General features: G+C 50.3%; 1 protein-coding gene across 7 annotated transcripts in view; it reads right to left on the reverse strand.

The window, feature by feature from the left end:
* Positions 1-12,315: 12,315 nt before the first annotated feature.
* Positions 12,316-15,996, reverse strand: part of CHST1 (carbohydrate sulfotransferase 1) — a 100,400-nt gene continuing 96,719 nt past the window's right edge. For all 7 annotated transcript variants that reach the window (XM_023653928.2, XM_070228658.1, XM_070228654.1 and 4 more), the window contains 2 exons: positions 15,607-15,702; positions 12,316-14,441 (listed from right to left, as the gene is read on the reverse strand). In XM_023653928.2, coding sequence (XP_023509696.1) covers positions 13,164-14,399 — 1,236 coding nt within the window. In that variant the 5' untranslated portion in view covers positions 14,400-14,441; positions 15,607-15,702 and the 3' untranslated portion in view covers positions 12,316-13,163. The remainder of the gene's footprint in view (positions 14,442-15,606; positions 15,703-15,996) is intronic.

Below are 15,996 nucleotides of genomic sequence, written 5' to 3' on the forward strand. Positions count from 1 at the left end.
TTCCTCACTGCACCTGTGTAACCCATTCACGGCACACACGTTGGAAAGCTCCGGGTTAGAGCAGAGTTTCTCATACGTTCAGGTGCACATGAAGGACCTGGGGATCTTATTGAAAATGAAGATTCTGAATAGTAGGTCTCGGGTGGGGCCCAAGAGTCTACTTTTCTAACAAGCACCCAGGTGACGTAGTTGCTGTTGGTGCGTGGCCCACACTTTGAGCTCAAGGGCGTGGATCACAGCACTGAAACCAAAGACAAGACTTCATCCCCATGAGAGGAAATTCCCAACAGCCCCAGGGGAGCAAGGAAAGGAGCAGAGATGGGCCCCACCATTTGAAGACCAACCACCCCCAAAGGCCTACACATTTGGAACGTTGCCGTCTGCATAGGGCAGACATCACCCATGAGGACAGAATTCCCGTTGCCTCTAGGCCACTCCGAGTCGAGATCAGTTGGCATCAGAGAGTTTCAGGCAGTGGTGAAGGTCTCTGACCCCATGGTGTTTCCAGGCTGGCTGAGAGTTCATGACCCCAAAGCTGTGTGCATGTGTCTTCATTCATCCCCTCGTTCGTTCATATATTTGCCAAATAGCGTCTGCAAACCTACTATGTGCTACGTACTGAAGAAGGATACCGAGTGTGACCCCAGCCTGCAGATTTTGGTAAAATAAAGTGCCAGATACTTGGGTGTCCCTCTGAATGAAAACAGCTAAAATATCTGAATAAAATAAGAAAACGTCTTCTTAAGTGTAAGATAAGCTGGCAAGAAAGTAAATAATGCATAAGACAAAAGATGCAGTGAATGAAGGCAGAGACCAGAAAGCTAAGAAAAGCAGCAGCTGTGTTTTCCCAGAGGGCGCTTCCTGAGTCCTGTGAAATGGATTTGGTCTTCCTGGTGTCCCAGGGCTAAGGGAGTTGCTGATGAAGCCCAGGGTCTGCCCAAGGTGGGGAGTCTCATAGGAGTTTCTCCCCTCGAATAGCTACACTCAAAGGGTTACACTCTCAGGTTAAAGACAAAGGAGAAATACCAACAATCCTCTCCTTTGTGGGGACTGCAAGAAAATGGAATGCCTTAAAACTAAGTGGAAAATGGAAAATGTAACTACTGAGAATTTGGAACCACCAGCCATCCCTTACGCAAGTTTGTAACCTGAATTCACACCACCTGGGTGGTCCCAAAACTCCACAAACCAAGAATGTAATTTACAGTGGTTACTGCCAGCTAGCGCCCCCAGTGGCCTGGCACATGTGAAAAAATAAAAACAAATATTCTGTGGAAGAATCCTCTGCAATCCCAGGTCTCACAGATTTTCATAGATAGAAATCCAAGGAAAATGGGCAAACCACAATACACAACTAACCAAAGACACAAGGAAACAAGGCATCTTGACTGAGCACCAACAGAAATGACTGGCAGCAGGACAGACTTGCAAGGGTTTCAGGTACTGGACTTAGCGTACACATTGTGAAATAATCCTGTGTGCTGTCTTTAAAGAAATAAAAAATAAGTTTGAAACTACGTGCAGGGGACAAGAAACAGTAAAGAATAAGCAGTTTTGCAAAAGAAACAAATATAACACCTAGAACTGAAAAATATTATAACAAATTAAATTTTGGGTGAGGATACTTAACTGCAAGTTAGACACAGCTAAAGAAGGAGTTGATGAAGTGGAAAATAACTGCAAAGAAATGATCCAGAAGTAAGCATAAAAAGGCAAAAATATAGAAAGTTAAAGGAAAAGAAAGAATGAAGGATAGAGCAAGAAGGTTTAACGTACGTCTAATTAAAATTCCAGAAGAAAAATGTGAGAGAATGAAACAGAAACAATGTTTCAAAAACTAATAGCTGAGAACTTTTCAGAGCTGATGAGAGATGTCAATCCACAGGTTCAAAAGTCCAGTGGATCCAACAGATTAAATAAAAGAAATCCACATGTAGACTCAGTGTAGTAAAATTGGAAACTCCAAAGTGGATGAGAAGATTTTTCAAGCAGCCAGAAAGAAATACTGATTGTCCTCAAAAGGACACCACAAGATAACGACTGAGTCTCATCAGCAGTCATGGAAACCAGAAGAAAATAGAATGTTATTTTTCAGCATGCTGAGAAAATAAAGAAATAACTGTTGACCCAAAATTAGATACCCAGAGAAGATATCTTGAAAGATCAAGGGTTAGATAAAGACATTTTCAGATATACAAAAACTAAGCGTTTGCACTGAGCAGATCTTCACCGAACAACTGGAGGGGTGGGGGGTGGAGGAATTCTAAAAAAAAGGTCTTGGATGGAAGAAAAATGAAGTGGTAACTATCTGGGTAAAGCTAAGCAAATATTGACTACATTAAATTATGTAAAAAGTAATAAGAGGATTTTTTAAAAGATAGAGTTAAATGCGTGACAAGGAACTTCTGCTTCTGCTCACAAAGAATTACACTGCTACAGGGTTTGCCCTACTGCCATAAGCAATTGGGAAAATGTGACAAAAGCAAAAATAAACAAAGAGCTTTTTTCAGACACTGGACAACGAAGAGGACAGGACCGTGATCCCTGAAAGAAGAGAAACGGATGAGACGAGTCCTGTGATGGTCCCAGCTAACTGCCTGGAGACAGTTTCCAGACCACAGTATAGAGAAAGATAATGCAAACGAGTCCACTGGTCTCCCTGAGTTGAGTAGACAGTATCAGAGTTTAGGGAAATTGATGTGGTTAAAATTTGTGAGCCAGATTACCAGAAAAAAGGGACTTGCAGAGAGAGAGAGATCCAGAGAGCTGCAGAGGGGTCCCTTTGAGTCTTCAGCTGAGGACCGATCTACACATGCACAGGGTGAAACTCTACAAGCACTGGAAAGAACCCCTGGAAAGCAACAGACTAAACAAGTGCAGGAGCCCCACAGAGAGGGGAATAGCTTACGTACCATCCCGAGAGGTAACGTCTCACAATACATGGGACATTGGATATGGTCCTTAGAAGGGTCGCGATTTAGTAGTGGCACTAAGTAGTTACACTTTGAAGCTACCATAACAAAGCCTAAAATTAAGGATTGAAAGGATCAGATGGTTCCCAAGTAACCTAACTATACACCAGAACAAAGTCCAATACTCTATAAAGAAATCCAACCAAATCCAGCATTCAACAACAGAAAAATGCACAATGTCCATAAGCCATTTATTGCCTCTTAGCTCTAAACGCACCCTCCTTTGCACTGCTTTGTGATACTGGAGCTGGACCCTGAACACATATCTCCTTTGCCAATTAGTGCTGTTAGGTTTTTTCTCCAAAGGGAGCTGGGTCAGGTGGGGACATGTCACTGCAAGGCCGTTGCTGAAGAAGAAGTTTCTCTTCCTGGCTCTTGTGCACTTTATCTCCACAGCTGTCAATGGTGTTTAGGAAGCTTAGCGACACTCGTTCTCCAACCAGTACTTCAGATACCCCACAGGCCACTTCCTACAAACCCGCACTGGCCCACTGGGACTCTAGTTGATTGGCCACTTGACTGGCAGCTCCTGTGGACTACCTGTGGCCCAGCTGCACCCTATAGTGAGGTTTTCAGCCATTCAGTGGACTGCTGCTGTGGACATTTCTGGCCCACACCCTCTGGCAAGTTTCTTCTCCTCTGGCACGCTGTGTGTTCATGTGGCAGCCACACCCTCTCCAACAAGGTCTGAATCTAAGTGGAAGATGCCTCTTCTCAGTTCTTAATTCCTTCCTCGTCTACTCTCCATTTTTGCCCTGTATTTACTATTCCTATATTCCTTAGAACCTCCTTCACCCCTTTTAGTAATTAACCACATTTTACTAGCTAATAATTATTGATATTAAGTTGTCCCTGTTGAAATTATGGGTGTGGTCTCTGTCTTTGCCTGGCCCTTGACTGATACATTCAGCTTCCAATCAAAAATTACCAGGCATGCAAAAAAAGGGGTAATGGGGCTGGCCTGGTGGTGCAGCGGTTAAGTGCACACATTCCACTTCAGCAGCCTGGGGTTTGCTGGTTCGGATCCCGGGTGCGGACATGACACCACTTGGCACACCATGCTGTGGCGGGCATCCCACATATAAAGTGGAGGAAGATGGGCACGGATGTTAGCTCAGGGCCCGTCTTCCTCAGCAAAAAGAGGGGGATTGGTGGCAGATGTTAGTTCAGGGCTAATCTTCCTCAAGAAAAAACAGGTAATGTGACTCATAACCAGGAGGAAAAGAAGTCAATCAATAAAAACAGACTTAGAAATGACAGAGATGATAAAATTAGTCATTGAGAATTTTGAAACACTATAAATCTCATTAAAATGTTCAAAGATGTAAAGGAGAACATGAAGACAATGAGGATAAAATGGAATATAAAAAACAAAAGTACGGCCGTATAAAGATGAAAAATATAAATCTGAAATGAAAAAAATATGCTGGATGGGATCGACAGAAGATTAGACATTGCAGAAGAAAAGAACAAACAACTTGAGAACATACCATTAGAAACTATCCAAATTAGGCACAGAAAGGAAAAAGCCTGGAAAAAAATGAAGAAGCATCGGTCACCTGTGGGACAATGTCAGTGTGCCTTCCATATGTGTAATTGGAGTCTCAGGAAAGAGGGGGACAGAAAAAAAATATTCGAAGAAAAAAATGGCTGAAACTTTTCCAGATTTGGGGAAAACTATAAGCCCACAAATACAAGAAACTCAATGAACCCCAAGTGGAATAAAGATAAAGAAAAACATACCAAAACCCATCATTATCAAAGTTGCTGAAAACCAGTGCTAAAGAGAAAATCTTAAAAGCTGCCAGAGGAAAGAGATATTATATACAAAGGGTAAAAAATAAAACTTATGGCAGACTTCTCATCAGAAACAATACAAGACAGAAGACAATAGAGCAAAATCTTTCAATTGCTGAAAGAAAAAGTACCAACTTCGAATTCTAAAGCCAATGAAAATAGCTTTCAAAACTGAAGGCAGAAATAAAGACTTTCAGACAAAACCCAGGAGAATTTATCATCAGTTGACCTGCACTCCCAGAAATATTAAATAAAAAGTTGTTTGGGCAGAAGGAAAATGATACCAGCTGGAAATCTGGATCTACACAAAGGAATGAAGAGTGTTCAACAATAAAATAAAACAGACGGCTGACACGGTCAACATGGATGAACGTCAACCGTCACCTACAGTGAAAGAAACCATACACAAAAGACTCCATATTGTACGGTTCAATGTATACAACATTCTAGAAAAGGGAAAACTACAGTGACAGAAAGCGACTCAACAGTTGCCAAGGGCTGGGGGTGGGGAAGTGGACCGACTACGAGGCCACGAGAGAACTTTTGGGGTTGATAGAGAGTTCTAGATCTTGATGGTGGTGGTTACACACCTATACATTGATCAACACTTATCAAACAGTATACTTAAAATGAGTGACGTTTATTGTGTGTCAATGATAACCTAACAAAGTTGAGTATTTAGAAAAAAAACAACAAAAAATACACACATAATTCTTTAGTTTAAAAAATGCATTACAACAACCACAGAGAAGTTTAAAAGAAGGCGAATGGAGTTAAAGTGTATTAAGGTATTAAAGTGTGCTTTTCAAGAGAAGGGTAAAGATATCGATTAACTTCAGACTTGGATAAACGGAGAAAGAAATTTGTTATTGCTAGTGTTACCACTAAAGGCGTGGAAACAGATACGTAATTTTCTAATCAGTGGAGGGAAGAAATGTAATAGAAGAAAATGCTGAATGAAAAGTAGGGGTAAAAAAAAGCACATAATGGACGAGACAAATAAGAAGCACAAATAAGACGGCAGCTATAAATTCAAAGACATAAGTAATTACAAGGCTTGTATATGGACTAAAAGATGGAGCAATAAATCACCAAAATTCTAACCAAAGAAGCCTTGTGTTGCTATATTGACGCTAGACAAAATAGACTTTAAAGTGAAAGCATTAGCATGGTAAACAGAAATACTTCACAATAATGAAAGGTTCAGATCACCAGAAATGTATAACAATTTTAGATTTGTATGCAACTAAAAACGCAGTCTCAAAATCGTAAAGCAAAAAAATGACAGAACTACATGGAGAAACAGACGAATCAATCTATCCCTAACCATAGTGTGAAATCTTTAATATACTTTTCTAAGCAATTATTAGAATAAACAAATTTTTTTAAGTCAGGAGAGATATTTGGCCAATATGGTTAACTCGACTGGAGGGACATATGTAGCCCACTATACCCACTTATTGCAGAAGACACATTTTCTTCCACTACTGTCCCCAGGCTGTAGCTGGGACATGGATTTGCCCAGCAAGATGCAGTGGAACAAGATCTCACGGTGAGTCTCCTGTCACCTAAACCACTAATTTTCTACTCTTCCTGGATAGTTCCAAATGCCTCTCGCTCCCCTCAGTGCAAAGGCCTTTGTCCCAAAGCCACATCTGGCTTCCCGGAACCAGCCCAAGGCCAGGATGACATTACTGAAGGCTGAGGTGTTACCAAGGAAGGAAGAAATCCTGACGCAATGCACAAGGCGTTGTTGCCTGCCACCACGATGTTGGAACTTGTCAGAGGAGGAAGTCCCCAACAATTGGGTGTGGTTGGCTGGCTGGTCCCAGACCCGCTCCAGGAAGCTCGTAGATTCAGGCTTAAGAAAACTCTATACCCTTCATCGCTGGAGACACTGGGCTTCCCTGGGCCTTTGAGAGGCCCCTGGCTAAAAATGGTCCTTTGTGAATGAAAAAGGAGCGTGAATGCAGGTGCCAAGTCCGTCTGAACTAGAGGCAGGAACTGAGCAGCTGGCTCGGGGCCACGGCAGGAAGCCATCTCCCCAGGAAGCTGGACGATCGTGGGAATGTGGCCAAAAGATGGCAGGTCGGCTCAGCCAACTTCAGCTCCTGCGGGTTACTCCTCCGAGGGTGCCCAGAGCCGAAGGTACCATCCTGTGGGTAGGCCAGCATGGCCTGCTGTTCGACACTTCTCTCCCTCTAGTTAGCCGTGGGTTCTAGGCCCGGGCTGATAAGGGGACTACATTGGCTGGCTGTGCGTAACTTTCTGCATTGGTCTTAATTCAAATTAGAAGAGCTCACCAAAAAACGTGCTCATTCAGCGAATGTTCATTGAGCAACCATCATATTCCAGGCACCTTGCTAGGAACTGTGGGTAAAATGATGGTGATGATGATGATGATAATGATGGCTAGCACCTCCTGAACACTATGTGCCAAGCACCATGCAACACACTTAAACGCCTTACCTGACACAGTCTTCAGAGCAGCCCTCCGAGATAGTATCATAATGGTTATCTCTGTCTAGAGGAGAACATGGAGGCTCAGAAAGGTTAAGTGATGTGCCCAAGGTCACACAGCAAGTACTGGCAAAGATGAGACCGGATCCTAGAACCATGTTTTTTATCACAGTGGTTCCCAAGATGAATAAGACCCGCTGGCATTTATAAGTCATCAGTGGGTGGGAACTTCCAGAAGCAGAAAGTGCAGCTCAAGGGAGCCCTGCAGGATGGCCAGATCCGAGGTTTCGATGCAGGATTTCAGGGCTCTGTGAAGCCTGGGTATTTGTTTGTGTGTGCCATGGGCAGGCTGGCCGCAGGCCCCCAGGCCTGCCAAATCCTTAGTCTGGGCATCAGTATCCCAGTTGCACGTAGGCACACACGAAGCCCAGCCCACAGCTGCAGCTAGACTCCCTGGGGGGTCCCCACCTTGGCTACCTGCCCGTGGGGACTTGATGCCACCTGTTTTCCAGCCCTCAGGAAACAGAAGCATGTGTGTTTTCTCCATGAGTCTGCGAAGGCGCTTCTCCCACATTTTTTTCCTTCCCAATAAGGAAAGGCATTCCAGCAGGCAGAACTTCTGCCCTAGGGAGGAGACGAGCCAGGAAGGCCAGGTTTGTTCTGGACAATACCCTCTGGGACGATAGGAAATGGAGCCCGGAGAGCTCCCCAGAGCCCCGGGGAAACAGGGCCAGGAGGTGAGAATGTCTGCTCTTGGCAAGGAGAGAAACAAGAGTGAGCAGGTGGGCGCACACAAATAGAGGAAGCCAGTGATGAAAAGAATTAACAGGACACCACCCCTAGAGCCCCGGGCGAGAGGGGCCCTGAGTGTGGGGACAAGACCAGGAAGTCCCTCCTTAGGATGTAAGCCTGTGAGGTGGTGGCGGGGCCAGTCCTGCCTACGTGGCGCTTTGACCACCATTTCCTGTCCAGAAAAGTGCGTCCATGTCAGCAGGAAACAGCCCCTTAGAAATGCACCTGAGAGGAGGGGGGAGCGAGCTTTGTAAACTGTAAAATCTGTGCCCGTGTTTGTTAGCTCTTCTCCTTCGGAGCATTAACCCTGGAAATTGTAACAAGTGGCAAGGCAGGTGACGGCACAGTGACAAAGAAACACGAGGGCCAGTGCCAGCGTGTGGGCTTAGAAAGCACTGTTGACCACAGGGGGATGGCTGTGGGGTTTTGGAACAATACTCAGCTCAAACCCCAGAACTTGCCAGAAACAGCCTGGAGGCATCACTGCCTTGGGTCTCATTAGACCCCTGAGAGGCCTCGCCTGTCCTCTGGGGAATGCCCAGGACCAGGAAGTTATTTGATCAGTTGGGGAGCACGTGTTTATTCAGTCCTTAATTCATTCAACCAGTGTTTACTGGGTACCTATCATGTTCTGGGTCGCACAATAAAAAGTGTGATTACAATTACGGTAAACACTATAAAAAAGATGTACACGGTGCCATAAGGGCCTATAACCTGGATATATGATCTGTTATATAAGGGCCTACAATCAGGACAACAGAAGCAATCTGGTAAAACCCAGGAAGTATTGATGAGGAAGCCCAGAGCCCAAGGAGGAGTGGACATTAGTTAGGTAAAGAGAGAGGAACCCAGGCATAAGGAAGAGTCCATGAAAAGACCCTGCAATGAGCCAGAGAATGGCACGTGTATTGGTTAGCTTTTGCAGTGTAACAAGTCACTCCAAAACTTAACAACCACTACTTTTTTCAACCCACGATTTTGTGGGTCAGAAATGTTCCAGTCATCTAGGTCAGATTGTGGCCGATCTTGGCCGGGGCTCACTGGTGCATCCACGTCAGTTGCCGTGTCAGTGGAGAACTGGCCCACCATTGGCTGGGGCTCTTTGGTTCTTGGCCTCAAGGTCTGTCATTCTCCAGCGAGCTACCCTGGGCCTCCTTCACAGGGCAGCTAAAAGGCTTCCACAGGCAGCCGAAAAGGACCCACTCCAAAGCTCGGCAGCTTTCCACAGCTCTGCACCCTTCACACTTGCTCTTGTCCCACTGGCCAAAGGAAGGCACACGGCTCAACCCAGAGTCAGGCATGAACAAATCAGGGGCTGCCACTGCCACGATCTACCTCAGTGTGTTCAAGGAAGTGAAGGAAGGCCAGAAGACTAAAGAGGGATGGATGAAGGGGAGCATGGCGCGGCACAGGTTGAGGTGGCAGGGGCCAGGAGGCACAGGGCACTCTGAGAGTTTGCTCTTTACCTTAAAAGCAGGCAAGGCCTCTGGTTTCTGAGTCTCTGTCATGTGGGCTTGGTCATCACAAATACATCCCTTGGAGGCCACTGCCCTGGATGGCCTGGTAAAATGGACTTTCCAAGCTTGATGAGCTGAGGGCAGGACGTGGAGCATGGTCCACCCCACATCCCTGCCTGCAGCCCACACAGCTGTGAATGCCCCAGACCTCCCCTCCTCTGTGCCTCTGGACCTGTTTCTCTTTCCGCTGGGAAGCATCTTCTCGCCTCCTGCATGGGGCCAGTTCCTACCTCCTCAAGACTCAACTCAGGCACCACCACCTCAGAGAAGCCCTCCCTGATTTCTCTAAGCCCCAAGACTAGTGTTGATGAAAATAATCCATAACCAATCTATAAATGAAAATTTGGGTGAGTTTATTCTGAGCTTAAATCTGAGGATTATAACCCGGGGCCTTTCTTCCCGAAGGAAGAAAGGGCACCAAAGAAGTGGGGTGCACAGACTGGTTATATACCCCCAGAGAGGATGTTTCACATAGGATTGAAATGTCCCTTTTACAATAGTCGCGAGACTGCTCTGTCAGCACAGCGATTGATGGAAGCAGCAGGTAGGCCTTCTGTCTCAGTGAACACAGCAGGGTGGCAGTCTGTTGTCTCCAGCTGGGTGGTCACAGGTGAGCTGGGTGGTCAAAGGTGAGTGCCGCAATCAGTTCCTAGCCTAAGGAAAGATACTTATGCCTAAGGAAGTGCCAATGTGGGGGGAAGTTGCACCTTTATCTCAAGGGCCTTTGTTCTGGCCATAGGAAATGTCTAAGCAGATATACAATGCGTGCTCAACGGCCACAGTCAGGCCCTTTCGGAAAAAACAAAGTCAGGCCGAATTAGGTTTATACCAAATGGCTTCCTCGTATACTCCAATATATCCTATTGCTTGCCATTTTTATTTGTCACTAGGGACACAGTGAATGAGCCCCTGAGGGCTGGGTGTAAGCCTGTGACTCACTGTAGTGGCCCTGGGGTTGTGAGGACCAAGTTGGTGTGGGGCCCAGTCCTGCCCGTGTGGCACGCAGGCACAGTGCTTCTCCACGCTGTAACCATCTTTTGATCTGTCTGCCTCCCACCAGACTGTTCTCTGGAAGGGATGCTCATAACCCCAAGGCCTGCACATAGAAGAGGCAGAAATGCTTGAATGAATGAATGAATGGATGGATGAATGGACGGATGATTCCACCACTAAATAGGGCTTTCTTCTGAAAGCCCCAGCTAGTGTTATTAAAGTCTCTGTCACGGCAGTCAAGGCGAGAGGTTCTTTCCAAGAAGCCCCGGAGCTCCAGGGTCTCCCAGTCCCCACCTGAAGCCACCCACCCAGAGGAGAGAAGCCCCCTGACTCCGGGACAATCGAAGGCAGGGCAGGGGGAGAGTGAAGAGAAAGGAGCGTCTTGGGAGACAAGGGCCCCAACATCGTTTACTACGACAGGGAAGGAACCTCCACGGGAGCAGGCGCGAGCGACCTGGGCGCTGGGACAGCTGGCCAGGGGCACTGGGCGAGCACTGACCAGCTGGGCACTGAGGCCATGCAGCCAACTTAGAAGTTGGCTCCCTCACAACAGGCTGGAGAAGCAACGCCTGTGAACCGGAGTCCCCCTCACCAGGCCTGATAGAGACTTTTCCAAACCAGCCTACTGTTCTTGAAGGATGAGAGCGCAAATCATGCTGCCTCCCTTTTGCAGAAAAGAAACCTGAAGCCCAAGGAGATAAGCCTTTGACTCAGTGGCCACTCTACTAGTCATGGCCACCCTGATAAAAGACTACATTTCCCAGCATCCCTTGTGGCTAAATATGGCCATGTGACCAGGTCCCAGCCAACGAGATGTGAGTGCAAGTGATGTCTGTAACTTTGCGGGTTTGCTCACAAATGGCAGAGGTGGGCCCTCCTTTCTCGTTTTTCTCCTTCCCACCGCCTGGTGAGCCACCTTGGACCATATAGTCAAGGGCAACGTCTTAGAATGATGGACCAGCAACAACACGGAAAGAGCCAGAGTCCCTGATATCCGGGCACACAACCTGGGAGCCACCCTATCAGCCTTGCGCAGCGTATGCTGCACACACTGTTCAGCGAGAATAAAACAAAATAGCCTCTCTTGATTAAGCTACTATTATCTAAGTTACGTGCTAGAGCCTCTGAATCTGTATCCTCCTGACTCACATAGCACAGCCCAGGACGGCATTTCCTGAGGAAGTCCAGGACGATCGGGGGCTAATCCTAGGCATTCACATTGTCCCACGACCACAGAGCTGTGACCCATTTCCCAAGGACCAGCTGTCTTCTTGGAATAAGAGCTGGGGAAGCTGCTAGGAGGAAGCCACTGTATTGCCAAGGAAGTAAGCACACCTCATATTCCACCAGTATGGACACTGGTACATTTGCGCTAGCTGTTAAAACACTGAAATACTTCCAGAACGGCTGAGATGCAGCCTCTGCCCTGAGAAACCCCACCCCTCGAATGTTCCCCCTCCCCCGCTATCCTGGCCCCAGACCCAGCGATGGAAGGGGTAAAACCTGGCACAGAAAGGGGCCACCAGGACCTCGTCCTGACCTCTGGACAGTGACTCAGCAAGACTTACCAGGTGTCAAAGATTTTGAACGTCACCGCTGGCTATAAGGTAATTGAAGGGAAATGACACCCTGAACTCAGCGTCAAGGGTGATGAGGGTGACACGAGCTCTGAAATCCAGAGACTTGTCATTGAATTCCTACCTCCACCTCCTTCTCTCTCTCCTCCCCAGAGACAGAAACGCCCCAACCCCAGCCAGGACCATTCAGAACGTGCCACGATCACATCCAGACGTTATTGCACTCTTTTATTTACAGAAAACACAGATAAAGCATTTCAATGTTCATTTAGCAAACCGATCCACTCTTTTTTTTTTTTTTTCTTTTTGGCACAAAGAAATATCACAGATGGATCCCAAGATCAATCAGAAACCCCTAAGATTTATCAGCCATCACTGGTCCAGGGGCAGCCACAAGACTCAGACAGACAGACAGCATCGCCACAGACTGGAGAAAATAAACAAGGTCCACATTCACCTCACAGTAAAAACCTGTGCGCCGACAGGCAAGGGCGGGCAGGAGGGGGCAGTTTCTCTGCTCCGAGGGGGGGCGGTGGGCATTGGGGACAGGAAGCCAGATGGGGAAGGATAGACACCATTCATAAATTAGAGAGAAGTGGCCTTTGTGTTTTGAGCCTCTTGCGTTGCAGAAGTAACAGTGCAAAAACTACCATACCCTGACCACTTGTTCCAAAAGCTTCCGAAGTTGTGTGGTTTGGGGTGTCTCTCCTCGTGGGCGCCCGTGTGTGTCTGTGTGTGTGTGTGTGTATGTGTGAGTGTGGTGCTTGTAAACATTGTCACCATTCACACAGAGACCCAACGTCCGTGTGTCCGAATGGAGTGGGATGGGGGCTGGACCCCACTTGCTGCCCCCTCTGGCGCAGTGATTCCTGTCCAGGACATAGTGCAAATTTCAGAGACAAAGAGAGGCAGAAGGGCGTGGGGAGTGGGCGGGGGGCAGGAAGGACACAAAGACGGGGGCGGGGAGGGAGGGGGAGATAAGGCAACAGTTAAAAACGGTCCATTTTATCAAAACCGACACGATGTGCCCCTCACCCCCACCCACGGAGCCCCCGTCACGAGAAAGGGCGGAAGTCCCGCTCCTCCACCAGACTGATGGAGGGGTCCTTGAGCTCCTGCTCCGAGGCGGCCATCCGGTAGCCCAGCTGCGCCAGCACCCGCTGGCAGGCGTTCTGGGCGAAGGCCACAATGTCATAGGACAGGCGGAAGCGCCAGTTCTCGGCCGTGGCCGCCGAGTTGCGCACGGTGCCGTATTTGTGCTTGCCCAAGGCGGGGTCCCCCTGCGTGTTGTTCTGGATCCAGCGGGCCACGTGGCTGTCCAGGGGGATGCCCAGGAAGCCATAGATCTCCTCGGTCTTCTTCATGGGGTTCCTGGCCAGGTCCTCGTAGCGCACCAGCATGTACTTGCCCTTGAGCCACGGCGGCCGGGTGAGGCCGGTGGACACGGAGTTGGAGAAGTCCTCGCACACGGTGGTCAGCTGCGTCACGTCCAGGTTGTAGGGTTTCCTCCCGGTGCCGTACCACAGCCGCCAGAGCCGGTACGTGTCGCGGAAGGTCTCGCTGCGGGAAGCCAGGATGCCACGCGGGTCGCGGACCAGCTGGATGACCTTGAGGTTGAGCCGGGGGTCCTCAACCAGGGCCCGCAGGTCGTTCACCTCGGGCACCCGCACGGTCTTGATGGCCACGTGGCTGCGCTCGCGACAGGCCTCGGCGGCCACGGTCAGGTTCAGCAGGCCGCACTTGCGCACGCAGTCGCCCTCCTCCAGCACCAGGTCGCCGGAGCCCGGAGGGTCGCACACGGGGCGCGAGCACAGCACCCTGCTGGCGCCGCGGCGGAAGATCCTGTCGGTGGTGTGGTTGACGGGCGGCGGCTTGATGTAGTTCTCCAGGAAGTAGAGGTCACAGTCGTACAGGCTCCGCAGGAGGTCGCGGCTGGCGCCCAGCATCACGCGCCGGTCGGCGGGGTTCTTGCCCTGGGTGAAGCGCGGGATGAGCGTGTTCTGCACGTGGTAGAGCGGCTCGAACAGGTAGAAGACGTCCAGGTGCTGGTTGAAGAGCTGGCCCACGAAGGACGAGCCGCTGCGCGTGGTGGCCAAGATGAGGACGTGGGTCTTGCGGGAGAGGTTATAAGCGAAGGTGGGGCCCTCCTCGCAGAGCCGCTCGGCCAGGCCGGCCTCCGCCAGCCCGGGGCACGTGTGGAAGGACTTGGCGGTGAAGGTGCGGATGGCCGTGTACTGAATGGCGATGGAGGCCAGAGCAAGGAGGAGGACGGCCTTCCAGGAACATTGCATGGCTGGGCACCTTCATGGGGCTGCTTCTCCACCGCGCGAGGTCTGCGGGCAAAGGCGGGCAGCGTCAGGGGCAGCCAGGCGTGGGTGCCTCACACGGCCAGGGGCCCCGGCTTGCTCTCTTGGAAGAGCTGGCCTCCAGGGCCCACGGATCCCAGCCCAGTGCTCCCACGGGCACCTAAGGCTAGGCAGCTTCTACACCAGACTTTACATTCTCTGGGAGCTTCTGGGGACTGAACAAACTGATCCCTCGAACCCCAGGGTTCAAGCTACAGACTGCTGTGGGGGCCTCCCATCGGGAGCCTGGAGTTCCTTCCTGGGGCCCCGAAATGCCCCGACTCCATACCTAGGAAACGACCGGTTCCTGGCTCAAGCCATTCCCCTGCCACTGCCTGTCACCCCTCCCGGCATCTTCTGGGGCCGCCTGCATCTTCTTCAACCCCTACAAGCTGGCACCCAGGTCCTCCATTCCCTTGCCCACCCCAGGAGGAAGGAGAGCCCATGTCAGATGCTTCCTTCTGACCCAAGCCCCCTGCAGAAAGTGCCCTTGCACACGGTGAGTGGGTGGGCTGCCAGCATCAGGTCATCCTTGCAGGCTGGGCCAGGAACGGTGGACACCCGTGTCACCTGGCCCCCAATTTATGGATGCAGGGGAGCAGTTTACCCCAGATGAGGACTCCTCGGGCTCCCGGAGTCTCTAAGAGTCAGCTGGCCCGCAGCAGAGGTGGGGTCTGGGGCTGCTGAGAAGCATGACTTCTGAGGCCCCAGGCCCTCCAGGATTTGCTCCTGGCCTGGGGGAGGCGTCTAGGCCATGGGCGGATGACCCCACTGACAGCAGAGTGAACTGGCTCCTCCAGGCCCCCCACCCCCACCAGGCCTCAAGAGCTTCCACCCGTAGGCCCTCAGCCCCTTCTGCCCACAGGGTGAGCTCGGGGACCCCCGTGTGATCCAGCAATGGCCCCAGAGAACTCAGGCAGGACAGAGAGAAGAGAAGGGAGTGGAACAGAAGGGGCCCCTCAAGGACTGGAGAAGGCGTGGGGGATGCGGAGGGCCCCAGGGCAGGGAACACGAAGGGTGCGCTTGGGGTCCAGGGCAAGGAGCCAACCTGAGCCTCTGGAAGTTGCCTCCAAGGGAGGCCAGCTCAGCATCCCGCCGTGGGGCAGGGCTGGGCTGTTCCACGGGCACATGCAGGGAGGGCTCCGCCACTCACCAAAGAGGGGCTGCTCGGAGCTGGGGGGTCCACAGCCACCACGTCTCCTGGCCGAGCCGCAGTCCCAGCCTGTGCGGCAGCCCTGTGGCTGGCAAACTGCAAAAAGATTGGGGGGGGGGGTTCTGAGCGGGGGGGCTCCCAGTGCCTCCCTGCCCTTTCTCTCCTGTGTCCTGTGCCCCACAGACTGCCCCCTAGGGCTGGCAAAGAGGGCTGCCTGCTCTCCCAGGTCTGTCACTGACCCATGGCTCCAAGTAACCCAGCGCCATCTTTGATCCCCTGGATCCGGCCCCCTGAGTCCTGGCCTGCACCCCACCCCCTCCACCCACCTGCCTCACCCCCTACCCCTCCCCTCCCAGCAAGTCACTGTCCCTGTGCTCACAGAGAAGCCAG

Source organism: Equus caballus, chromosome 12, assembly GCF_041296265.1.
Source record: "Equus caballus isolate H_3958 breed thoroughbred chromosome 12, TB-T2T, whole genome shotgun sequence".
Taxonomy (NCBI): Eukaryota; Metazoa; Chordata; class Mammalia; order Perissodactyla; family Equidae; genus Equus; species Equus caballus.